This window comes from Anguilla rostrata, chromosome 1, assembly GCF_018555375.3.
Source record: "Anguilla rostrata isolate EN2019 chromosome 1, ASM1855537v3, whole genome shotgun sequence".
Taxonomy (NCBI): domain Eukaryota; kingdom Metazoa; phylum Chordata; class Actinopteri; order Anguilliformes; family Anguillidae; genus Anguilla; species Anguilla rostrata.
The window spans coordinates 19,884,656-19,911,380 of record NC_057933.1 but is presented as its reverse complement, the minus strand read 5'-3'; the positions used below and the strand labels follow the sequence as shown (position 1 = coordinate 19,911,380).

Here is a 26,725-nt window from a genome sequence, read left to right as displayed (position 1 = left end):
AACTACTTACAAAAAACATAATATAAATAAACAGGCAGGTTACACCAGCACACAAAGCATACCTCTGCTAAGAAATCTTATGAAATCTTCAACAGGGTAGATATGCAAGGTGCTAATCCAAGATGTGCAGGGCTGTTTTTATGCTGATTAATCTCATAATGAAAATAGCTGTTCTGGTAGGCCAAGTTGGCAATGTGATAGCCGTGCTGATGGACCAACGTAGTCACGCTAGACCAGCTGGTCACACGCATAACATCTCAACTGTATGATTGGAAGCTTATCTTGCAGTTATAAGAGAGCAACTTGACCGTGTCCTTCTCTTGGAAAATCATAAGCAAAGTCATTAGCCAGTATTTTGTTGTCTGCATAAACTGTGCTCACAATGCAACGTTTGACCAAAACATTAACTGTATACATAAAAGTCATACAAACAACTGAACTGCACTAAACACACCCAACTGCAAGTAGCTTTTCCCACAGCACTGCAGACCGAGCAAAGTTACCCAGTAGGTATCCAGCGGGTGGCCCTTTGCTTATATATGCCCCACTGTTCTGAAAGGAAAAGCACATTTCAAGTTTCCCCCATCTTTACTGCTGCTAGTAGGCTCCTCTACAATAAACACAACCTTTTAGCAATAGGTGTGAGAACTGACTGAAGCTTTAATGATAAAAATTTAAAAACAATTTAAATGAGAGAATTTAAATAGTTTATTTCCCTTTTATGGATATCACATGCTTTAATATAATTTGCACAAATTAACCTTATCCAGTCTGTACACCAACTACAATATATACAAGCAATATAATATTCCCTAAAATGCTCACAAATATCACTCCTATTACACAGGACATATGAACAAATGTACAGGGCCAAACGTCTTGTCCCAGTCCAATCAAATGAAGTAGTGTAAAAATCAAATCAGCGAAAGTGTTAGCCCCCCTGCCCCCCCCCCCCACAACTAAAAAAGCTAGTAAATAAAAAGCAAAGAGCGCATGATAATTAAGACTTCTGGTTATACATCAGGCAGTAATAGCTGTATAATCTAGATGTGTTTGAGAAAGAAATGGGGAAAGTAACACATTTAGGCATTTATATTGCACTAATAACAATATTCGAAAGCAATTTACATCAACAACCGTCTCTGAGAGGATTTAACAAAGTCCTTCCCCTTTTCAACAATGCTTTAAAAAAAAGAAACATAACAAAAACATCCTAAAGTCCAATATTGTTTACTGGCCAGCAGCCAAAGTGAAAATATCAATGACTAAAAACACATCACTATTAGTGAGAGAATTTGTCCCATTCTGGAGAATTGAAAAGGAACGCAAGATGAAAATGACAATGAAATGTTGGCTACTTTTCACTTAGATCTGTCATTGTAACACTCCTTTGTCATTGGCAGAACACAGACAGCATTGAGACAAGCCTTTATAATGCAAAACAGCCTGAGAAGAGCTGAACACCAAACTCTGAGAAAAACATCCAAGAACCTGCGAGGTTGCCTAAGCAAGCAGTTTTTCCCTCTATGCGGGCTTACAGCAGGGGCGGGGGACAGTTTTTATGAGTATAAATCAAAGTACAGACAGTACAGACTAGGAATGGGATATATCTCTTATGTGTACTCTGACAAAAATACATAACTGCTTAGAGGTTTTTAAAAAACTGCAACTGCAACATATCCTATGCAAATGAGATTTTCTTGGCTGCTTTCATCTGAGCCCATACAGTATGAGATGGGATGAGAATTTCAGCCTCATTTTATGTAAACACATGGCTATAACAGGTGATACAAACACCACACTGTTCTTATATTCACAACAATGCTGTATTCACAAAAGCTGTTAAAACACAGGGGCAGACCCACAAACCACTAGCCTCCCTTCATGATGAGTGTACAGAAGGAGAACTCTTTAAAATAGTTTTCCTGGCAAAAACCATAGAGGTGAATTCCTTACACGGGGGGGGGGGGACTAGATGACAGCTGTAATGCAGACCTGTACCATCAATAATGTGACACTGTAGTTGCAGTCACTGGCTGAAGTTAGTCCAAGCTTGTTATTTAATGAAAGGATAATTATTTGCTGCAAGGGACAAATGGCACAGGGATAAGCCATGGACACTAGACATATCTGGTCTCTGAGCCTGCTTTAGTTGCAGACCACTTGTAGCAGAATACAGTACATCACTCCAAGGAAGGCACTGCAGCGGACTGTGGACAAGGGATCACAAGTTGGTGAGTCCACACAAACTTATGAATGCTGAAGTCGATGAGAAGCATTTCATTTATTTACACCAGCGCTGAATTTACTACCACTTTTGTACTACCACTGCAGCTGTTAGCATTTGTGGTACAAAGCAGAGCGAGCTACATCAAGTTGAGTCAGACCGATGCATTTGTTTGAGTGGGGGGGGAGGTGTCACCCGGGAAAATGCACGAGACTTCTGCGAGGCTGGCGACTGGCTATTCAGCCTTGCCATTAAACAAAGGGAGGGGGCAGCGATTCACTCCTCCCCCTGTCGCCATTTCTGGGACTCCTCCTGGCGAGCATCGGGGTGGATCTGGTTCCTCATGCCGCCCAACACGTTGGAAGTGGCCTCTGTGGCCACAATGAGCGGCTTGACTACCGCCGGGGGCAACTGCCGCAGGACCCCGCCCACAGCCCCTGTCACCCCGCGCTGCTCGTGCTCCCGCGTTGCCGTGTCGTAGATGGTCAGCGCCGTGTCCGCTATGCCCTGTGTGCAGAAACAAGGAACGCTGTCCTTACCCGGTCATCAACAAAAGAATCAAATTACTTCACATTTCGCCTCAAATTTCTTGAGTCGCAACGCAAGTTCAGCTACACAAGTCTTCACCAAAATGCATTTTAATTTGTAGAGGAAAGATAAATGAAATCAGGTTGCTGAGATCAGGCTGAGTTTGATTTAAATACCTCTTTTACAACACTGTAAGCCTTGGCCACTCCCTCCCGAAGGTCCACTGGCTGGTGAGCCAATCGGTAATGAGAATAGCGCTTTATTTTCTTCAGCTCACACTCATCGGGTCCTGGTGACACCATGTCATAGGCCGTTTCTGCTGCGGCCTGCAAAAGGCACATGTAGGGGGACACAACTTAATCCTCACATTCTATATCCAAGGACTTTACTTCTCTAGATAGGTGATGCACCCAAGCTTCGCTTCAACATTGGCTATAATAGGTTTACCAGACCACAAGCCAACCATATTAGCAGAATGCTGAAAATTATCAAAGGCCAACCCTTGGCACAGTCTGCATTTATTGGTACTGAATAGGTACGCAAATGTCCAGTCCGTTACCTGTATGGTCCGCACCATCCGGTTGGTTAGTTCCAGCGCGGCCATGGCCGTGGATGTGCCGAAGGAGGCGGCGCCACGTTGGAAGCCCCGTACGATTCGCCCGTCCTTGCGGTACTGTTCGATCGGCAGCCAGACCAGGTCCCGGAATCCCTGAACTGAAGGGCAGCGTGAGCAGCATGAGAGCAGCAGCTAACTATTCAGCACTCCAATAGCATAATGAACCATTATGGAAAAATGACCATCGTCAGCCTAGATTTCAGTTTCCTTTTTTAAAAAACAAAAACTGCAACAGATGACTCTCAAATAAAATATCACTCATCGAGTGAGGTAGCCCACAAGTGAATGATGGAGTGGGACAACATTGTTGTTACAAAAGTTACCTTCACTCACAGACAAATAGGAGAACAACAACTATCAGTCATATCTAATGCCTATGCAGCACTAAGGATGTACTCTTGAACATATCTGGACAATGTCAGTGTTCGTTAATCTACAGCACGTCACTGCAATACTGCCTCACCCAGCTGCACCAGAGAGTGTATGGGCCCCACTCCACCCAGAAGACCTGGCAGCTGGTTCTTCTTGATGTCATTCAGCCACTCGCTTATTGCATAAGAGAACAGCTTATCCACTCCCAGCAGTCTGGAGTAAAACAGAGAACACCCTGTCCTTCAGCTCATGGTTAACACCGGGACGTGAACAACCTGTGGTTACGGGGATAAATAACAATGGCTTCATTGTTCCAAGACTCCCAGGCCCGAAGAAGCTGATGTTACCACCGTGATAGGTGTGGCCTTCCTAATATGTTGAATATCCTCCCTTTCTGACTCAGCATACACCTGTAGCACTACATCCGCTGAACTACATCTGCTGTACATACTTAAATAATACAGCATAAATGGTCAGCTGTTTTTCTAGACTGAAAAACAGCAGACCATTTACACTTTTGCATATGCATTTCATAACTACACTAGGTGCCGTTTAGTGGAAAAAAGAAGAATGATATCACAAGCACCATCAGCGTAACTGTGATATTGTCAGTCTGAACATTAGAAACAATACAATTGACTTTGAAAGTTTGAAATATATTTTCTAAAAGAAAGTATGTAATGAATATTTATTTATTTGAACAGTATATCATTGATAAATAAACAGCCAAGTCAAACTATTTTATCCAAACCATTAGAGGGAAATATTTCTGACTCAGAGGAGTGGGGTAGAAGGGCATATGGATAATAGAGGATCTTCTGACAGGCAGGCAATTTGTGCCAGGCAGGTCGGCCAGTCACAGAGGAACAAGCGTACCCTTGTCTGTAGCAGAGCCGGCGCAGTTTGAGCTCGGAGCAGTTGAGCTGGGTCAGCCCGATCACGATGCCAGCAAATGTTCCCTAAGTCCAGCACAAAACAGGAGCACATCCGTTTACACTTCTGCTCACAGCTAAAGTACACTGCTAAATGCTGCTTTTGCTCTACCCTTCCTCAGTCACTGTCCACAATATGCCATTACAGCAACAGAATGTGTCTGGCTTTTTTTACATGATGGAGCTGTCTAGGTTTACTGAGGGGGGAAGCACAGGCAGAAAATGAATGCCCGGGATGAACATTCTCAGACTAAGGACAGGCATACACACCAGCAATAATTCTATCAGACAGCAGCCATTATGCAACCTCACAGTTATTCCTTCATATTTCCACCAGACAACACACCTGCTCCATTGCCAGGTGCTTCCCATGGTAATCTAAACGAATGGGCACCTCCGACGTGAAGCGGAACTCTCTGAAACACAAAAAATGAGCACGTACACATCACGCCTGTAAAAAATGCCTGTTATCATCTGCCCAGTGAACACCACATCCTTTCATTCATATAAAAGGAAAAGACAAACATCCATCACAATACCCAGTTCAATCACGCCAATGTAATGTGCCGCCAGATAATATCAAATCCTTCTGGCTTATACAAAATATTTTGCTGGTCTCTGTGTTTTATTACACGTTTGTCATTTTTGGCATCTATTGTTTTAAAATAGCCCGAAACCAGCAAAATATTGCGAATGAGCCAAAAATACAAAGTGAAATACAGAAAATCTGGCCACACGTCGCATTCAGGGGCGTACATCAGCATTAGCTCAGGTTGCACTGGTCTTATGTTGGCATAATGCAGCTTACCTGAAGAAAATGGGCTGGTCGGTGAAGGACGCCGCGGAGGCTTCCGGATCCAAAGCGTCGGCGCTTCCTGACAGGGTCACGCCGTTCTGACTGGGCCGCGGCTGGCCCGGCACGGAGATGATGGGCGCGGGGTCCTGGGCGCCGCCCCCGTGCTTGGGGAAGCTGCAGGAGAGGTCTGGGGCGGGGGGCTTTTTCACTGAAACACACAGCGCTACAATAAAAACTACTATTGCAGTCCCACCCAGGGGCTGCTTCAACAGGACTTCCACAGCCTTCCCGGACCAAAGCTAACCTGCGCCAGTCTTTCTACAACAGCTGGTAGTTTTGCCCTGGGGGTCCCCGTACCACAATCGCATTGTAAAACTTCTCCTGGGGCTTGGGGTTGGCGTAGGACTGTTTGTGGATATTTATCCCAGTAGGACAGCAATTACCGAACAATGGACCAGAATTGAAAGCAAGGCGGGTAATGACACGGCAGGGGAGAAAGCCAACTGGCAACACAGGAGGCAGTGCGGAAAACAGCACTTAAGACCAAGGACTGCGGCTGTGAACTGTAAAGGGAAGCAATCAAAGAATCATCTCGCCTTTTCGAGCTTTGAACCCATGTATGCATCTGGAGCCTGACTTCATAGAAGATTGTCTGTGCAGTCTTGCCAAGACCGGGGCTCATAATTAAAGTATGCTACGGTCAGCTGACTTTCTGCTCTGTAATCACTTGATCTTTTTGGAAAGTCCACGTTCAAACCACAGAACCTGACGTTTTGGGAGAATGCACTGCACCACTTTTGTTTAGAATAAATTCTGAGAATCCTTGTTTAACAAGCGATTTGCCGACAAGGTTCCCATTCTACTGCAAATTTCATTTATACAAAAACTATAAATAACGAGAACCTTTTAATGTAAAAGAAATAGCTTGACGCAGACGGATTCTGTTTTTTAAGTGGGTTAATCATCGTTTGATTGGGTCTGAACAAATGAGCAGATTTACCTTCCTGGTCCGGTGGAGCGAACATTTCAACATCAGCAGCAAGACTGGCAAAGAAATCCTTCAAGAAAAACAGAGCATCCTGTGGACAGAAAGATGGTGGTTAAAATAAATATAAAGACCTGCTCTGCTGTGTTGACCCAAAGGATTTTATGAAGCAAACTGATCTTATTACAGCATAAGTACAATGGAACAAAAACTGGGAACTCAAGATGCAGGTTATTCTTGTATTGATACAGAACTGAATCTAAATGTTAACAAACATTTTGCTAATTGCAACCAGTGAGCTGATGATTATTAAGAAGCATGCATTAGGACCAGAGGTGGACAATCCAGGTTCAGAAAGTAAAAGTTCATCCCAGGATTTTGTTCCAGTCACCTGGATTTGCTAATGAGCGCCATTCTTCAGCCAGGGGGTAGAGCTAAATCAGCTGGCTGAGTTCAGGGGTGGATGAAATACATGGCAGGACTTTTACTTTCTGACCCCTGGAATGTCCACCTCTGATCAGGACTAAGCCCAATCAGACATCTGAGTAGCTGGCTGGAGGGTCGGTACAGTTGGGAGTGAGACAACAGCACTTCTTTTGTTCTGGGTCACCTGATCAATGTTGAGGCGGAGCGGCATGAGGGAGACGCGCAGACAGCACTCCTGAGGGGCGTGGCCCGCCTCCGGACACATGTGCACCGCCTTCACCGTCAACTGCCGGAAAGAAGCGCATATCCTTAGCAATTGCTCGCCGTCATGACAACCACGTGCAAACAAAGATGTTGCATCTCCCCCTCACCATGTTGGAGTGGGCCTTGCGTGGCATCTCCTTGCTGGAGTACAGGTAGAGGAACTTGTTCATCTGGGAAGTGGCCAGCCGGTCACGGATCTCCAGGTCCTGGACGGTGAAGACCTGGCGGGACACGGGCTGCTCCGCCGCTGAGGAGCCCGATTCCGCCGGGGCGTGGGGGTACACCTCGTGCTGGAACTTCACCTTGAAGAGAAAACCATCCCGTGTTCAAAGGAGCTCCCTCAGAGTTCCTGCTCAAGTAAAGCCATGTGCTCAACCCGGTCATGCGGTAGGCCAAAAAGCCTGAAGTTTCCATATAGTGACTTTATCCAGTGCGGATGTATGTCATGGAATCTCAGCCTGGGAGTAAGATGCTAAAGATGAACAGCAGAGGAGCACGGGTTCGATGGGGCGTTACTGTTACCTTGGTGAGCTGGATCTCCATCAGCACGTCCGGTTTCCTCCCTCGCCCGCACACCAAACGCCCGATCGGCCTGCCCTGTCTCACGGGCGTCTGGGAGGGGGAGCTGTGAGGGGTGCAGCTGAGATGAACGGGGCCAAATTAAGTCAGACAGTCGCAAATACACATACACTCTCTCTCGCTCGCTCACACGCACATTCTGCCATAGGATGACTATGCAGTTCTCCCAAAAAGTTACTTTACATTAAGTTACTTTTAAGTTACACTTTATCTGGATAAAATTCATACCACAACATTGTTCTCTATTCCAAATCAAAATCTCAAGATTAAAAAAAAAAATATATATATATATATAATCTCTTAGCCCCAGGCAGAAGCGGACGAGCAGACGCTCCGTGGACATACTGACCCACGGCTCCTGGAAGGGGAGGAGATGAAAGCACCGCTCCCAAAGTCCTTCCCCCCGTAGAGGTGCCAGACGATGGAGATCTCCTTAACGAGGTAGCGCACCTCCGGCACAGGGAAGTTCAGAGGGCCCCTGCTGGAGTCTGTGGGGCCCGCCGGTAGGCTGAAGTGGTTGTCTTTGATCTGTATGGAGTCCGGAGTCAGTTTGTTTACCACTGGCTCTTCGTCACGATCCTGCACCGGGTAAGAAGACAGATAAAGGCAAAGGCTCAGTGCCCACAGCTGTATGTAGTACACAGTACACAGAATCAGAAGCTGGGATGGAGCTGACTGGTGTAGAGTAAATGTTAAGGGATGCACAGAGCAGGGGGTGTGTTAGGGACGGGGTCCGCCTTACAGCAGCTCCAGAGCCCGGAGTCTCCAGGATGCAGAAGTCGTCACTCTCGTGGGCGGGGGCGGAGCTGGCGGTGTAGATGAGGGGCGTGTGGTACGTGGGGAAGGTGGGGCTGGGCTCCTGGGAGAGGTTCCCGCTTTCGTCCGGGAAGAGGAAGAGGTCAGAGCGAGGAGGCTCCAGGTCCTGCCTCAGCTCCTGGTGCAGTCCTACATAAATGGAGGGGGGGAAATGGAGAGAGAGAGAGACAGATGTGTACAGTTCAAGATGTTGGTGGTCCACCAAGGAAGTCACATCGTACCAGAGCAGCCATACATTGAGCTGCATACAGAGGGAGAAAGAACCTGTGGTTAAACAAATCTTAGCTGAGAGTGAAGAAAGGGTAATTTCTTCCCCCTTGAGAACCATAACATTTCACAGTATATTTAACAATTAAATAACTGAAATTCACATGTTTTAATAGTAATTCAGTAATTATGGTCTCACTCAAATTACTGTACATAAAGAAACTTGCTAATTGGCACTCATGACAAGCAGGCTCAAGACCAACACTGGGTGAATGGTATATTCTCTGCCTCAGTATATACAGTGGTGAGTTGATGATCTCACCGTTGGGCTGTGGTGACAGGGTCTGCTGGCCGTCCGTCTCCTCCATGGCCTCGCTCATCAGGTCCTGCAGCATCTGCTGCTCGGCCTCTGGAAGCAGAGGAATCTGGGAAGGGGGCCTGCTGCCGGTCTCAGGCTGCAAAGAGACAAAGGAATCAGCTGTGCAAACGGAATGGACTGAATAGATCCAATCATCGTTCTCCCATAATGCCACCACCACAACTGAATGTACACACTGCTATACAATCTACAGAATGCAGTGTAAGCACACCAGGCAGGAGGAGAGCCCCCATATGACATCCGAGACTGGACAGACCTTGGCTTTCTGTTTGGAGCCGGTGCTCTTGACCTCCGGGCCAGGTGGGGGCAGCAGATCCCCATAGCTGGCGATGTACTGGATGAGGTTCATAAGCGCAGCGCAGGAGTCTGAGCATGTCCTGATGTGGATGACATCACTGGAGCAGCGCAGCTCAAACCTGGGCTCAGTCTATGAGCCAAAGCAATGAACACATGATCAGATCAGTGCATCTTAAACTTCAAAATAAAAGCGCTGTGGCACATTTATAATTGGCGTTTGGCATACCCTTGCCCCATCTGCTCCAGGTTTGACAGCAGTGATCCTCAGCTCCAGCATTCCCATGTCCACGACCTGCACATAATCTATGGTACAGGACAGCCATGACTGAAAGCTCCAAGGACCTGCACACTGTAAATGTTAACTTCTACAATCTCTCACACATGCATCATATCATATGCCTCTGGCCTCACCTCGGGTTAGGTTCACAGAAACCGCGTTGCACTTGTCAGACAAAAACAATGCCGCTTCATCTAAGATGATCCTAAAACACAAATTTATGAGAGCTTTTATCTTTCCATCATTACCTATGAAAAACAAATATTCTGGTACACTTGCTCCAAATGAATTCAGAACATAAAAGGTGTATGATATTGAGACTAAAGGAGCGGGCTAGTTTCAGGGCTGAGAAAGCTGGTATCCCTGGAGCTTCGGGGCCTTGTTCCTACCTGAGTGTGGAGGAGGAGTGGTCCAGCGAGACGCTGCTGGAGATGCTGAAGGTCTCCACGGTCAGCAGAGACCTGATGGGCAGGTACAGGGGCCTACACAGGGGGGAGGGGAGAGGAGAGATGCCGTTCCTCAGGGAGACCAGGGAAGTCAAGTCAAACTTATTTATAAAGCACGTTTAAAACAGACATAGACCAAAGTGCTGTGCAACCTCAATTAATAAATAAATACAGAGTGAACTTGAAGGACAGCACACAATACTATAGACGGAACACAATACATAGAACAGTACACCATAACACAAAGGTCCTTATGTAGACTCAAAAGCCAGGGAGTAACGATGAGTTTTCAGGCGGGATTTCAAAGAATCTCACACAGACTGCACATCCCCACCCTGGGGTCAGCTAAGGCCCCAGCTACAACTAAATTTGCTCAGTTCTAGAGTAATGTAATGTACAGTGACAGGGACATAAAATCACATAAGGGCAGATTTATCTGGGCTTTCTAGAACAACTCTTCTTACAATACTGCCCGCAGAATTCCAAAATGTCGCATCTACAAAAAAGTATCTTTCACAGTGATTTGAAAGGGTGAAATACAATGAAGAAATATATACCTATGAGCCCTCAGATGTGATTTATTATGGCTGGTAACAGTTGTGGCTTGCTTTATTGTATTCACTATTTAAGACCTAGCAAAACCAGATGTAAGCTCAATCAATCACATCAACAAGGCAGCTGTTTTTGTTACCACCTTAGGGTACAATAAACATAGCTATAAACTTTTTTTTATTTAACCAATAATCAAACTAACGGTAATAGCAAACCCATTAGAGCATTTTAGTTTTTTCTACAACAGCTTTTGAAACAATACCAACACCATCTTTAAGAACAGTGTGCTATTTGCTAAATGAGTTACCAATTGCTCTTAGCAGAAGATTTCCTGTAACACTCCTTATTAAATTGCGGTTCACTTACCAATTCAAGATGCAATTTTTGTGTCCCTGACACTAATTAGTGATCCTTAGTAAATCTGGTCCATGGGGGTGGGGGGAGACTTTGTACACAGACTGCGATAAGAGCAGTGTGAAAGACCTGAACACTGCATGTTGACAGCTGTTACCTGTAGTCCAATGCGCAGCTCCACAGGTGCAGATGGAGGGTGGTGACGGAGGTAGGAGGGACGTAGCCCAGCACTGGCTCGTCTGACACGTTCAAGAAATCCACCAGCTGTCACCCAAACAAGAGCAAACTGTGAGGCCGTTATCTTAACTATTGTGAAAAAGGATGCCACTGGTACAGAACTAGCATTTCAGAGTGTAATACAATTTCAAAACAATCTGGCAAAACCCTCAACCATTTCCAGTGGCACTGATTGCCACCTTCATGAGGTGCTATGTAGATATCAGACAGTAGGAGTGAGTTTACCTGGTCATACCACCCCAGGCTGGAGGGGACCACACGGTGCTGCAGGGTGGCTCCTCTCACCCCCACCGCCACCAGGAACTCCTGAAAGTAATGCAAAGGTACAGCTCTGTCAGCCAATCAACATGCAGCACACGTCCTCATGACTGGCCACATCCTGTCATAAGCCATTACACAAATGCCGCACAACGCGAGGCAGGTCTTTGAATCACACATGGTGCCAGGAGGCACACCTGCACAAGACAGGACACCATAACCTGTCTTTGTGATTTGCCGTAACAATACATTTGAAGACCTACCTTGACGTTGCGCTCCATGTTCTGGGAGGAGATCTTGACAGCAACAGACAGCATGCTGTGGGCCTCCAGGCCTATGCCCTCGGAAGGGGAGGCCTTGCCTGGGGACATCTCTTCCGAGCGGTAGATGGCCGGCTCCAGCCAGTGGGGGCGAGTCTGGCTGGGCAGCTTAACGTCCGACACAGCCACATCTCCATCCACAACTCCTTAAAGGACATGTGCACACACACACACACAGAGGCACACACACGCACAGACATGCACGCACACGTGAGCAGACACAGACAGACATTTCACTTCAAAAACAAACATAGCATTAAGGCATGCCAGAATTGTTATAAATGCCCACTGTCACCACAGGTGTCTGAGAGTGCATGCATAGCACGTCTATGGTATCCAGGCCTGTAAATTGCTTCCTTGTACAGGACTGGATACCATGGACGAGTTAGGCATTTACTCCAATGATTGGACACTTCTGGTGGACAGTGGCCATTTCAAACAATTCTGGCATGCTTTAATGCTATGTTCGTTACCTCTTTAACAACTGATTCATGAATAAATATCCAGTTTTAAATCCAAAAGGAAAAACCAGTTGGAGCAGGTAACCCCTACCTTGATGATAGAGACAGAGGCTACTGGTGTGGAGACAGACGTAGTGTTGATCCTTATAGCCCTCATACTGCGTCACACTGAAAAGAACTCCATTTTCTACCTCCATCCAGAACTCTCCATGTCTGTTTTTCAGTACAGTTTTATCTTCTTGCTATGAATGAGTACAGCATAAACAACAATATACAGGTCATATGGAATACAACTAAATCAATGGCCTCAGGAAAGTACCAAACTCCATGGCGGCTCCTGTTACCTTGGCGTTGGTCTGCAGGGCCACCAGCCCATGGCTGACACTCAGAATGACAGAGAACAAACTCTGCGAAGTCTTGTTCTGGGTCTCAAACTTCTTCTTCCTGCGGGTTTTGAGGCCCAAGTCTGCTGGGGAGTAGTACTGCATGGTATCTTCATCAGACCCACTGTCCTCCTCTGCAACAAACCACAGATACTACAGTATGAACATGCATCTTAGTAGAAGTTATCTTAAATTATTCAACCATTCGCTTTGAAGGTGAAAATGATCTCCATCAGATTTCTTTAAGGGATTAAAAGCGCTTCCAATCATTTTAGGCCTCAATTTCTCCTAGAAACTGAGTGTAATTCCACAACATTATATAAAATTAATAAAAAGCCTGTTTTCTCAGCTGCCTGAGAAAAAGAACCTCCAAGCTTCATGAAAGCCAAGTCAATTCACTCTTGCCATTTATAATCCCTTTTTAAAAATAACCACCATGAGGTGTGATTTTGGTCATTAAAATAAATCATAATCCTTCACAAGGGAAAGTGAACTGCTTCAAGTCCTGCTAATTTAATAAGTGTGAATATAACTTGGCATTGAAAACAGGGGGAAATGGCACCATTTAATTAACCTGCCTGTAGCCTTTAAAAAGTTGCATGTGAAAGTGCTCATGCACAATCAGTGTTTGTGTGGAGTCATGGGGTTGGGTGAGGATGACTAAAGGCAGTCAGATCCCCCTTACCCTCGGGGGCAGAAGACCGGAACTGGCTGAAACTGTCCTTGCCGTAGGTGCTGATCAGCTGACTGGCCACAGACAGCCCCACCCCATAGGACACATTCTCCACCGTCTCTACCGGGGAAGGGGCAGTCGGCTCCCATAGCAACAGATCATTATTTATCCTAGCGAGGGGGAGAGAGAGAGAAAGAAGACCTCCATTACAAGCCTGGGCATGAACATGACATTAACATGCCCAGGGCGGGACAACAGTCCCGTTCTGTCTCTCCTCTGGATACCCAGCGTACCTGTTATGTAGCTTCTCGTAGAAGGCTTTGTTTGGCAGCGACACCTGCACGTTTGGCAACGTCAGCTCGAGGATGTAGCGACAGTTGCTCATGGTCTTCTCCTGAAACTCCGTCATCTCGCCTACATCACCAGGCATGACCATCTAAAGGGGACAGTGAGGGGCGCGGTATTCAGCATTGGCCAAGACAGCAGAAGTGTTTGACAGAGTTGACTTAGTGCCAGAGGGTCAAGGATGAGCATCTGAAGAATACCCCAGTGGAATGTCAATATGATAAACGGTCTCAGAGTAGATGGACTCTACAGACTTTGCAACTGGAAGATTTTTGATATATAGAGAGATTTGTTGTTCACCTTCCTGTTTCTTTATCCACAGATGTTTATCTGCAAGTACATTCCTTTTTGAATTTGACCAAGAGTAGACTGGCAAAACGCCATGTACCGACTCAGCTAAACACATCTCTCAGGTCCATTCTCTCCTCCACCAGATATCCGTACTTTTCCCACAAAAACTCACGTACAAACACAAGATATCTAATGAGGTATTACTGTGTTCATCAGCTCTGTCTCGATGGATGGACATAGGTTATTTGGGTGACCATACAGAAAAAATCCCCCAGTGTTTTCCCACCTCTTCGTTCTCATACATCACTCTGCGCGAGGAGAAAGGCGAGGGATCCGGCTTCCCGAAGTCACAGACGTCCTTCAAGGAATGCGCTCCCCCCTCGTCTTCCTCGGGGGAGTGCCCCCCAGCCTCCTCGTCCTCCTCGGCAGTCACCCTCTCCAGGATAGAGTGTACGGCCGTGGGGTTCACTCTCAGCACGACCCTGAGAGGCAAAGACAATGGCTAAGGAACCAGCTCTCCGCCGCTTGGCCGCGGGCATGACGGAGGGCAACTCACCTCGGCCAATCAAATTTGCCGCTGTCTGACGTGGTCATGTCCCCATCCATGTCATGTGACACCCGGAGGAACCTGGCAGCAGGCTGGGAGCTGTCGTCCTGGAACTTCCCTGGGTAAGAATTTAAATTTTAGTAAATAATAAAACCATTATATCTGGCCTGAGAATATCCACAGTATGTTTGGATTCGTACGTTAGAAATTAGATCAACGATGCCCTGTCTTGCTGAATTTGGGATCTTGCCACAGCAGCCTTACTGGACCTGGCAGTGGCTCACAACTCATCCCACAGGGGAAATTAATGCAAATGTGCCTTTTTAACTGCATAAAAGCAAACGACACCATGAGGCCACTTACAAGCACTAAGAGCTCGTAAATGAAAACACAAGTCCGTATCACAACAATAATATCAATAATATACATAAAAATGTTATGTCTAAAATTACATAAAACCATGTACCTGGCATGTAAATGACCGCTTTTATTAAGACCCACATACACATACACAATACGAAGGGAAGGAGAGAGCAAGAGGAGTGAGAGATGAACAGAGACAGATCCAGCCTTTAAGTCTACGCGAACGGGGTATTGGGAAAATTAATGTAATCAGCCAATTCTGATTCCACAATGTGAAAATGTAGCAAATTTCCGTAGTGGCTACAATGACGTACACATTCTTTTCTACACACTAGAGCACTGAAAAGAGCAAACAAGCCTTCAGTGCAGCCTCACATATTGTGGATAAAAGAAGGAATAAGCTGATGCGTGAAAGATGTGTGAAACCCTAACAAGAAAAACTTCCACTCGCATTCAAATGATCACTTAGCTAGCTAGCAAAGCTTCAGTGAATCCAGTGGAGGATAACTAACACAATCAAGATAATTGCAGGTCGGAGCTGCATGCCATCACCAATTTTAGCATAGTGCAAATGCCAATGTGCTAGACCATGAGATCAGAACAGGACATAAACACCTTGGAGGAAAGCGTTTTCGGGAAGCATATGTTTTCGGAGCTTTTATTAAACTGTCAAATCCTAAAATGTAGAACATGGCAAGCCAGATACAGCCCACAGGTAGTGGGAAATACAACAATACATAATGCATAACAGAACTAAAAGGTATATTTCACATTATGTACATTATGTAAAACTGCCCATATTTTTCCAATATTTGGCATCGGCTCTCTTTTTGACCAGTACTTGGCTTGGAAACTTTGCCAAGTGAAAATGGAATCAGTGCATCTATAGTGCTGCCATGTAATTGATTACGATTAGAACTGTGACTGTGATTATAAAACACTCAACACAAAATGGCTGCCCATTCCTACCTAAGTTGGCTGGCTACACATTTTCTTTCTAAAGAGGAAAAAAAACTGTTTGCCTCATTTGTTTTGTCAGACATCTGCAGGCAGAACAAATAAACGCTTGATAAATTTCTACTCATGTCCAGAGCATTTTCAGTTCTCTTCCATGGCTCTTTCGCTGCTTGTTTCCATTACTTCATGGCATCCCATGCACTAGGTAGCGGTTTTGACTTAGTTAATGCACCTGTCTTAACTACTGCTTGTATTTTTGCATAGACTGCGTTGTTGCTGTTCTCGTTTGTGTTAGCGTTAAACAGTTTATCCTTCAGGGTCCAAGGTGAACTATGTGGTTGTTCCATGCATTTGGACCGGTACTTCTCTCTAGGGTTTTCGTCATACTTGTTCCTGGTTATGGTTATACACTTTGTTGTACGTCGCTCTGGATAAGAGCGTCTGCCAAATGCCTGTAATGTAATGTAATCCCCTCATGGCTGATGAAACCCATTACTGAACCTGTCTTGAAAGTCACTCACCGCTTGCCGGTGGTCACATGAGTAGTTACTTTTCCTCAAACAACAGATCTTAAACTATGATTAAATAGTTTAAGGTGCATGAGCATCTTGAACAAAGATCATAGCAAACATGTAAATACTATTAAACGGTCAGGACTACAACCAGAATATGTGTACTAGATTTCAGAGATGGGGGAGATCAGTGAGGAAGACTGAAAGGGTCCATTGAGGACATGATGGGGAAGAGATGGGGACTGAGCTCACCGGTGAGTTCTCGGAAGGTCAGTTCCATCTTGGTCTGCTCTGAAGAGCTCCCACCGGTGAATTCAGTCTTCAGCTCCAGGTCCTTGAACTCCAGGTGCAGCGCCTCCTTCTGGAGGGACTTCTTGAACCAGGGGCCCCTCTCCTGGTCGGAGCGCAGGTCCGGGATGGGGAAGCGCACGGCCAGGCACAGCACCGGCGCGTTCACCATCACCGACACGTGACAGTTGGCGGGAGTCCGGGAGTCATCCAGAAACACCTCGGCAAAGGCCTTGTGCTGAGAACACATAGTAATTATACATCGTTGCCATAACAATCACGCAACGTTATCTCAAATATGCTTGAGAAATGTTTCAAAATGTGAACTCGAGTTGATCTTGAATGTTACAATAAGCTCAGCTTCCACTGTTGTTAATTTAACTCAATAACTGGTACATCCATTTGTGAAGGAGAAGCATTGTGCCAAAATAAAGTATTTTCGCCATTTTGATAAATGCAGAAGTGTAGGGGAGTACGAGGACTCACCAGGCTGACGTGTTTGTTGTAGGACGTGTACATGTGAGAAGCCATGGCCTCCGTGGTGACCAGTTTCTGCGGCTGCAGCAGGGAGTTGAGCCGGTCCACGATGCTGATGTCCAGCTCAGACCGCACCGGGCCCAGTTCCACCTGGAACTCCTTCCTGGGCATGGTGCTCAAGCGCACCTGTCCACCCTGCACGGAGGGGGCAAATGGCCGATGAACAACCAAACATTTCTTACCTGGGGGAAATCACAAAATACAGGGTTTAGTGATTTCCCCAAGAACTCTTTGACAAGCACTAGTGTGCTTACCTGTGGGCCTCTGCGTTCGGTGAATTTGTACAGCAGGTGTAGGCAAGGGGAAGGCTGAGCCTCCTTGTTGGCAACAGCATCAAATTTCACCAGCTTTAGTGAAACATAATGAGCACAAGTTAGTAACGTGGGCATTTGCTGCTCCTCACAGTTTATGACGACATCTTTATTTCTATCCATGATTGTGCCTTTGCTGTAATGGACCCTAGGCTCTGGAACAGCCATACGACATTAGGTCTGCTGATGAAGTCTCTGCTTTTAAAACTAGCCTAAAACCCTATGTTTACAAAACTGCCTTCTGTAAGAACCAATAGCCATTCACTGTGTTTTTCCGTTTTTAATTGCTGGGTTTTAACGTAGCAGTTTTATCATGTCCTTTTATTGTTTTTTTTATTGTGTCTTACTTTTACTCTGCTTATTTCTTCCCCTTATTTTATCCTTTGGGTTTCATCGTTGCCTTTTTGTATATTGCCATTTTATTTGCTGTTTGTTTTTCTTTTTTATGATGCTTTTATTGTGTTATAATTTTATATTCTTTTATCTGTTCTGGAAAGCACTTTGTGCTCTTTGCTTGAAAGGTGCCATATAAATAAAATGTATTTATTTCTTTATTTATTCCACTCAAAGTAACTTGCTGTAGCCAGGCTCTCTAGGTGGTCAGATGTGGAAAGGGTAGCAGGACGTGAGCTGGTGCAGGTAAGGGGTGTCTCACCTCTGTGTACTGTGGGGTGCTAGAGTGGGCATCTGAAGTTAAGAGGCATTCGAGCAGCTCCATCTGGCCCACAGAGACGTCGGTGCTAACGCTACGCAGACTGGAGCCCTGCCTCTGCTCATAGACCACCTTCATTCCCGTCCCCAGAAACCTGCATGGAGGGAGAGGGACAGAGCTCCCATCATGCACTGCTTTCCCATAACGCCTTCTGCCTTTATTGACGTTAAGACAAGTTCATATCATGACACTGGCAGCTCTGTCCTAAACACTTCAGCACTAAGAGCTAAACCTGTAACACACAGATCCTTCCTATGGTTGCTATAAGCACGCTTCACCAATTTTACAGTCAAATGAAAAGAATGGAAAAACTAAAATGTGCCTCAAGACATTGGTAGAATAAAATGAAAAACAACGCAGATGGTAGCCTGGTACTTGTGCTGCTGTTATAGAACATTAACTATTAACAAATGTCAGAACTGGTTTCCTGCGATGTTTTTCACATTTTCTTCTGTTACTTTGGTCTATCTACAGACCTGAGAATGCAAATCGGAAACACGGAGCACGATTCGACAATAAAGTGCAGTCTCTAATCGAGTCACTCAAGGAGAAACAAAGCTCCAAATTTCAGCGCGCGGACGAGCTGCCTGAAAGGATCACTGCGCGGTAGCCGAGGCCGCCGGATGGGAAGAGCTCGGTCCGAGCGGGTGAAGGGCACACCTGAGGTGGTCCTGGGGGCAGGCCTCGTCGAACACGGGGCGCGAGAAGAGGAGCCCCCCCTGGAGCTGCTCGGGGCCCGTGGCCTCCAGCCGGCGGAAGAAGTCCGAGGCCAGGAGGGCCAGGGGGCTGACGGCGGTGTCGGGCGGGGGCAGGCGGTCTATGTGGAGCACGGACAGGGCCACGCTCCCCAGGGTCAGCCTGAACACCAGCTCCGGTCGCGACTCGTCGCAGTGGGCCTTAGAGGCGTGCGCTGAACGAAGCATGAACAGAGGCACATTACCAGAACATACACATGCCCAGGCACTCGTGTCTGATTCACTAAGTTTATTAGCTTTCCTTATTTCATGAACATGAATGGAACAAGAAGGCATGATTACGGATAAGAGCTATTCTAGGAACAGTAAGACACAGCTGTGTTAATTACACACTGTCACAATGAAAACTGAACCGATACCCAACAAATCATTATGGTCGCCTTTTTATAGAGCTGGTCTCGTTAAAATGATCTTCTGGAAGATATCTGCAAATTTCACTCCCTTGGTTTCAGCAGCTGTAATGAACGACTGGAATCGAAGCACTGGTGCATGCTGGGACTTACACGCCTGCCGCAGCAGCTTCTGCGGGGGCTGGGGGTCCCGGGACAGGAAGGGAGGCTCTTGTGCTTGCTTCTCCCTTTGTCTCGGGGTATCCAGGTACTCATCCCAAACCGTCTAAGGGGACACAGATTATACACAAAACACCACTGCATCCAGTTAGGAGTAAAGATTCTAAACTTAGCACCATTAAGCCAGCCAGTGAGCCCTTGGATCTACAAATGTATTTTTGCACTATGGCATCTGATGGAATCTCATGTCCTCAGTTGCCGGGGTTACACGACATCAGGCCTGATTGGCCGGAGTGTGTCCAGGATTAGCACAACAGCAGCAGAATACAAAGGCACAACCAAGCTGCTTCAGCGGCTTTCTCTTCAACCGCGCTCTCAAGAGAGAGGATGGAGATAGGAGGAGACAAATAAAACAGGTTGAAATGCAGTCCTTGGGTTGTGCTTTTTGATTTGGATTTCCCCCCCTACCCCATTTCGTTCACAAAATACAAAATGACCGCCTTCCCGAACGGCTGGCTGAAAGGACACAGAGACTTACTGCAACATTGCCAGAGGGGGACTCCCCTGGGGAGGAGGTGAAATTGCTATTGAGTGACAGGTCAAGGTCCACAGTGGGCGGGTCTCCCAGGGGAGGGAGGGAAGACAGGCTGTGAGACATGTCCATCTCTGCCATGGAGAAAAACACATCTTCTTCGATGGGAAAAGAAAAAAAAGAAAAGGGGAAAAAAAAAAAACACGAACTAAGATCCCAAATCACTCTCGCAATCAATCTGAAATTATGACAGGCTTGCAGGCAATTAAAAACTGGTACATAATAGATTTTTAAAAAGTATGTCATGTTTTATATGCTTCGAAGACAAGGCACCCTTGGTAAGCCTATTTCCATTGTATTTTTACCTATTGAACATTTGAACAGCACAGTGTACACGCTTCAGGAATCAAACCTGAGGCCTTGTGGTAGAATGCAAACCAAATTTCATAAACAGCACACCAAACAAAGCAGTGGTATCCCCACCTCGGCTAGACGTGGTTCTGGTGGTCTGGCTCTCGAAGAGGTCAGGGTCTCCCAACGCACCGGGAGCCATGGAGTCCCTTTTTAAGCAGCGGTGGAGCTCCATGTGGAGGCGGTACTCATCCTCCTGCTGCATGGGTCTGCTTTTCCTGTCCTTCCCCAGCCCAGTTCGATCCTGCCCTGCTGTGCAATCAAAACGTGATGTTTTATTCACCAGCTGATTCAGCGAAGCGTCCCCTGACTGGGCATGAGATGCTAACTGCGATGGAAGCATGCCAAAAGCTGTTGAGCAAGAGGAGGGAAAGGTTACACCATGTCAATGTTGCACACGATGTTGTGGTGGTAGAGCAACTCACCGGAGCCAGAAAAGACCCCAAACATGTCCAGGAGCAGATGGACTTGTCGTGGAGACAGCAGCACAGTCATCAAATCTATCTGTCCATCAACATCGAGCTGCAAGATAATGAGATAAACAAGGTAAATAAAGCGGACAGACTGGAACTGTTCTCCTTAAAATTTATGTTTATTATTTTATTGAGTTTCTGGAAATATTTCAAAGCAGAAACTTGCCGGATCTTCACTGTCCACAGACTTTAAATTATTTTTTTAACAAGGCCTTGTGAAGCCTTTTTGGTGGACTAGTCAAATTTGAACAAAAAAAAATGCTGCAATCAGCTGCCATTGCCAGCTGTCACAACGCCATTCTCAAGTTAAGAAAATGAATGAGTAACATTCAGGTTTTGTACAAACTACCCGTTTAAGACAATGTAGGAATTAAACAGAAACGCAAGCAAACATAAAAATTGCACATGGACACAATCCAACCTTCGCTCCGGGCAGGGCTTCGTTCTGCTTCAGGAGGAGAGACAGCTCCACTCTGCCGCTCAGGCTGCCAATCTGCACGGGTTCGAAGGGCGTCGTCGTGGACACCGGCTCCGTGAACTGAGGATGTGGCTCGCAGATGATCTTGGGGTTCCAGCTGGGGGACAGCTTAGCCTCCGTCTCCTGAGGGCCTCGGCGAGAAGAGGGAGGGTCAGGGCCAGGTCGCCCCGGCATTGGGGGGGGGGGTGGGGGCGAGCAGAGACGGGACGGAGCGGCGCACTCACCACCTGGCCGGACGGAGACCTGTGGCAGGCGCGGGCAGCCTCAGAGAACTCGTCCCAGAAGATGGTGACGCCGGTGAGCTGCAGGTTTTTGTGTGCGAAGGTGGTCGGCTGGTGCACATCCATGCCGGAGCACTCATCTCCCGTCTCATCACAGTACACGATTCTCCAAGGCAAAAGAGACACGACATTAAAGCCTGACAAGATCTGCAAACACAGCATTTTACATGGCAGTATAATACTAAACTGCACTATTTCAGTAGCAAGTTAAAAGCAAGTCAACAACAACGTATCCACCTGCTCGTTTTAACATTAAGTATTTTAAGTGCAGAACCTCAACAAGCATCTTTTACCATTAAGGCAATTTAATTCAATCAAGTCTTGGATTGCTTTCAAATATCCTAAGTGCTCCAGTTAAAACATACTTATTGATTCGTATCTCCAGAGCAATTCCCGTTTTGGAATTTTCTGGAACATGCTCGATCCTGAGAACAGTGTTCAGAAACGTGACCTTGACTCTTCTCAAAACTAAAAGAAAGGCAGACATGACAGAACACAAAATGCAAATCAGCCAGCGGGACCTGACGCAGCCGAAATGTACATAATGGTGATGACGTCTCAAAAATTAGCACTTCAGCCAAATTACTCAAGCAGATCAATACACAGCAAGTACAACATGGAATGGAAGTGGGTTACTAAATCAGGTGCAAGATTGCAACAATGCAGATAGGCCATCTGAAATTGACCGCACTGGATTAATCAAATTACAGTTTACACATTTAAACTTTTTTTTTTCATCAGTCGTTTAAAGAATGTCAAAAAATCTGCTAGATTACTACAGCCCTACAAGATCAAGACATCCTACCACATAAAGGGAAAACACTGTAGCAAAAAATAATCCAGGAACTACACAGTAACACACAAAAAATATGCATTGTGTTAAGTTGTGAAGGCAGGGCTAAAGCAGGAAAGATAGCTCTGTGTATTGTCTGACGCTCAACAGTAACTGACATTATGCAAGCAAGGGAATGTACCAGTCTCTATGGTTTCTGCAAACGTCTCCAGGCCCTCCAGAGGCTGGAAGCCCTCCCCCAGCTCGTCCGTCAGCCTTTGGCTCAGGCACTCCTTGGCTAGCTGCATGCTGCTGGTCATGAAGCTGGACCAGTACATGGGCTCAGTCCCTGAGGCTGTGGACACAACATAACCTGGGAGATCAATTCTCTGAACACAGTAGAGTGCACCTGAGCAACAAACAATAAAAAATGAACACCAGTCACCATACCGTAACTAAATTTATTACATTTATTCAAACTGCTAATTAGTGTTTATCAATAAAAGCACAGATGAAACTGCTCCAAACAGTTCCTCACTAATAACTATTAGCTACATACACTTAAAGAGGTAATGCTGCTCTGTCTCCTAGGTAGAGTCAGTCACATGCCACCTCAATATGGAAGCACCCTCACCCATGCGTGGCCTGGGCCTAAACACCATCTCCAGCCCTTTGACCTCCAGGGCACAGTTCTCCTGCAGCAGGGATGCCCATGGCACAGTCAAGGAGATGGTCTGGATGAAGCCCTCAGTGACCTCAAATGGAGCATCCACCGACTCAAGGATCTCATTCAAGGACTGCAAGCATGCAAGCATATGCATTTAACACATTTTGACTGTAGAGTCGCTTCACATTAAGGTTAATGTATAAATAAATTGCAGTCGTAACAGACGCTGGAAAAGTCCAATTACATCCTACTAAATTTCTTTGGGCAATCAAAAAGCGCTTGTTTTGTGAACATTTTTTACAAAATGACACTTAAATATGTAATGTTTACTCGTGCGTTGTGTAGTCCTACTCCTGCTCTTTTTTTACTTGGAGTTTCTGACGTTGGGAATTTATCATTTTACTGATGTAGGTGCCATTTACTGAATCTGCAAAACAGAAGTGGAGGCCAATGTTTACTTGTTCTCCACTAATCTTCCGACATAAATATCTACCTTCAACACAAGGTAAATGGTTACCTACCCATTTGTCCAAAGGAACTTGCGCCAATGATCCAGTTCCTTGATAAAGATCTAAGCTGAGCTGGTCCAAGCTCAGCTTCTCCTGCAAGAAGTTGCCCAGATACCGGTGCAGCAGGTATCTACAAGCCCGCTTCTTTATCGACTCCGAAAAAGGCCAAGGCATCTCGGTTTGACCCAGTGAGAACACAATAACGCCTAAATATCTGAATGTACTACAATATGTTGCCGTCACCGGAAACTACGATTTCTTGCAATATGGTGAAGAATATTTCGGCAAAGCGAGTGTTTCGAGATTGTTCAGTCATTCTGTCGGCTGTGTCTAATAGCTGACACAACACACAAACAGATTTTCTAGCTAGCACAATAAAACATAAGTTCTTGGGAGCCGTGGGCAGGACTGTTACCAAGAAGTCCGGCGTTCATAAATACATGAGCACACTCCGTGAAATTGAAACATGTGTAGCTGTTGCAGCATTTCCTTCTGTGCGGTGGCAACCGCAGCGACACAGATCCAAATCCACTTCGGTCCTGAAAGTAAAGTGACCGATCAGGAACACTGACCAAAATAATCCACAAATTCGTAATCGGTGCTGCTCAAAATACTGCACGAGATACTGCTGCACTTCACCAGGTTCTACGTGCTCGACATAAATGTCTCCCGATATTAGCTTGCTAGTGCACTAGTTATCTAATATTCGCTTGTAAGACAAAACTGCACAATTGGCGTTATACTGTACCCCTTTGTTGGCAACCACAGACTTAAACCCAGGCCTGTGAAAATATCATCTCTTGCATCACCGTCATTTGCTTACTAGCTGTGGTTATTTCTATGGAATCGTTTCCATTGCAGTGTAGTTATTCATAATGCTTTTAAAATATATTGAGAACACCAAGTTAAAGTGGCACGTTATGCCAGAAATATATTCTATTGTAAACAGCTCATTTTGCTGCCCCTAACATTAGCTAACTTTACTCTATATCTGCCTGACATATGTCAGTATTTATTGGCAGCCAGATATTTCAATAGATAGCTAGCTAACTAGACTTCCTCTTCAGGATTAGCAGTGTGACTTACAGCTGCTCGAATGCAAAATTGTATGTGGGTATAGTGACATTAATTTCCGCTGTAAATGTCCTATTGACATTTAGCTAGCCTGCTTCAGCTAATAGAATTAGCAAGCTAGCTAACTTCCTTGCTACCAAGCTGTTTTGTTTCAGATGGTCCAGAAAGCGGAGTTGGATAACGCTAGCCAAGTCTAGCTAACAGGCGAACTAAATCCCTTATAGCTAGCCGTTTTGCTATATGACAAATATGCTTGCGGAGTGCGTTTGTCTTGATTTGCCTTCCCTTCCATACACTCAAAGACAAGAGTAAGATCAGCAGTGACGGTACTGACCAGGCCGGCCTCTTTCCCCTTCCCTGAATTTCTCACCTTTTTCCTCTCGTGTTTACAAACAGATTCATGACTCTGCACGCGCCCACAGAGCCAGGCCGCTCTTCTAGCGCAATGACTAAGCTCCACCCTCTTCTAAATCGGCACTACTGCGCCGCGCAAGTGTCGCGGTTCAGTGAGGTAGTATAACTACTAAAAGGAAGTCAACGTTTATCTCTATAAATATTTATGCTGGGCTTGACATCTTGTTAACGTACTGTAATTCCCTAATAAGTTGTCTAAATTTCACGAGCAAGGCCTTCTAGAGGGTAAATGGCACTGTCCACAACTTCTCCTGTCCTGACATAAAGATATAATTTGGAACAACACAAAAAAAATTGATAGCATCAATGTAAATGAATTGTCCTTTGACCTTGGTAAAGTTAAATAGATTTTATAACATTACACAATTTTACTAAAAGTAAATGTTGGGCTTAAAGAAATTTGTACAGCTACTGGAGTCCAAGTCCAATGGGCAAACACAATGGAATGTATGTCTGCTAAGAAGGTGCCTAAGAAGGTAAAAATGTAAATATAACTGGGATTGGGGCCATAGAGACGTTTTCCAACATCTATAGTACAAGATGGATATGCTAAATATGAGACTATTTTGTAAAGTATAAATAAAATACACTCTTACCTTCATTCTCCTTACTTCTTGACACTAATGCCTCCAAAAATGTTATTTGTCTCCAACTGCATATCAGATGGGTTATGTCCAATCGCTTGTACAAAGTGCCTGGGAACACATGTTGCCAGCTACTACGATTAGAACTGAAATCTACCCTGCCGTACCACTCTACCACCTTTCTTTGCACCATTCATTCCTGGCACCTGAGTATACAAACAGAGACTCCCTCTTTCACCCCACATTTGCTGACTGACTGTCACTGACATGTAACATAATGGGCTCTATTTTAAGGACAGTGCTCTTAAATGCAGGTGGAAAACAAGCAAGCACACGTGATAAACTTTTGTCTGAATCAATTTGGAATTTTTAGGACATTATGAAAGAGCAATGATATAGGTCATACTTCTGTAAAGAGCTGAAGGTGTGAAAAATTTGGTACAACACTGAATAGTAAAGGCACTTCCACATTTCCTTTGAATGAGCGGTTGTGGGCAGTGGTGCCCTGTGGGCCTTATCACAAGGAAGGCAAGCACCAGATATAAACCTGGTCCAGTCACAGTTAAAAGGTTGAAACTGAGCAGAAACAGACAGAAGCCCTCTTAAAACATGAACTGAAATGGTAATAATTTGTTTACAAATTAAGGAAGCACATTTTTTAATTTTCTCTCTCTCTAAGCAAGCATGGCCTCCCTTGCCCCCTCTGACCAGCTGCTACTGGTTGCGGAGCAGCTGGGTTACTTTCCTGTGAAGGCCATTTCTTCTAGTGTGTGGATTGGTAAAACAGTCTGATGTCGAATCTGGACAATGTCAGCCCCTCAGTCAGTGTGGAAGTCAGGCAAGGGGCAGATACTACAAAAAAAACATACTGGCCTTGAATAAGTAGAGGCAGCTTTCTAAGATGATAAGCTTAATTGGCTGTAGGATGAGTGAAGGTCTTTTATATGTGTTTTATGTTTTGCGCAACAGCTATGGAATTCTAATTTGTGGGAAAAAGGAAAAGATATGTGTATGAAGT

At 45.5% G+C, this 26,725-nt stretch overlaps 1 protein-coding gene across 6 annotated transcripts; it reads right to left on the bottom strand.

Moving 5' to 3' along the window:
- Nucleotides 1-684: 684 nt before the first annotated feature.
- Nucleotides 685-25,234, bottom strand: atg2b (autophagy related 2B). Of its 6 annotated transcripts, none has more exons than XM_064328526.1 (43): nucleotides 25,080-25,234; nucleotides 23,648-24,174; nucleotides 23,094-23,256; nucleotides 22,662-22,814; nucleotides 22,053-22,155; nucleotides 21,631-21,793; nucleotides 21,350-21,529; nucleotides 20,881-20,977; nucleotides 20,528-20,707; nucleotides 20,051-20,202; nucleotides 19,507-19,618; nucleotides 18,909-19,158; nucleotides 18,192-18,342; nucleotides 17,480-17,572; nucleotides 17,175-17,360; nucleotides 16,653-16,926; nucleotides 14,578-14,686; nucleotides 14,308-14,503; nucleotides 13,679-13,821; nucleotides 13,398-13,555; nucleotides 12,674-12,846; nucleotides 12,421-12,571; nucleotides 11,812-12,014; nucleotides 11,516-11,596; nucleotides 11,211-11,317; nucleotides 10,091-10,183; nucleotides 9,836-9,906; nucleotides 9,651-9,727; nucleotides 9,384-9,554; nucleotides 9,071-9,203; nucleotides 8,468-8,670; nucleotides 8,075-8,304; nucleotides 7,669-7,786; nucleotides 7,254-7,448; nucleotides 7,067-7,168; nucleotides 6,472-6,550; nucleotides 5,484-5,694; nucleotides 5,022-5,091; nucleotides 4,620-4,702; nucleotides 3,835-3,956; nucleotides 3,315-3,469; nucleotides 2,932-3,081; nucleotides 685-2,734 (listed from the first exon to the last, which is right to left on the bottom strand). In XM_064328526.1, the coding sequence occupies exons 2-43, from the start codon at nucleotides 23,807-23,809 to the stop codon at nucleotides 2,504-2,506; spliced, it is 6,234 nt and encodes a 2,077-aa protein (XP_064184596.1). In that variant the 5' UTR covers nucleotides 23,810-24,174; nucleotides 25,080-25,234; the 3' UTR covers nucleotides 685-2,503. The 6 variants fall into 6 exon arrangements, with proteins under 6 accessions (XP_064184596.1, XP_064184632.1, XP_064184641.1 ...); XM_064328562.1 differs by having other exon boundaries at nucleotides 5,484-5,679; XM_064328571.1 differs by having other exon boundaries at nucleotides 7,669-7,771.
- Between the last annotated feature and the right edge of the window lie 1,491 nt (nucleotides 25,235-26,725).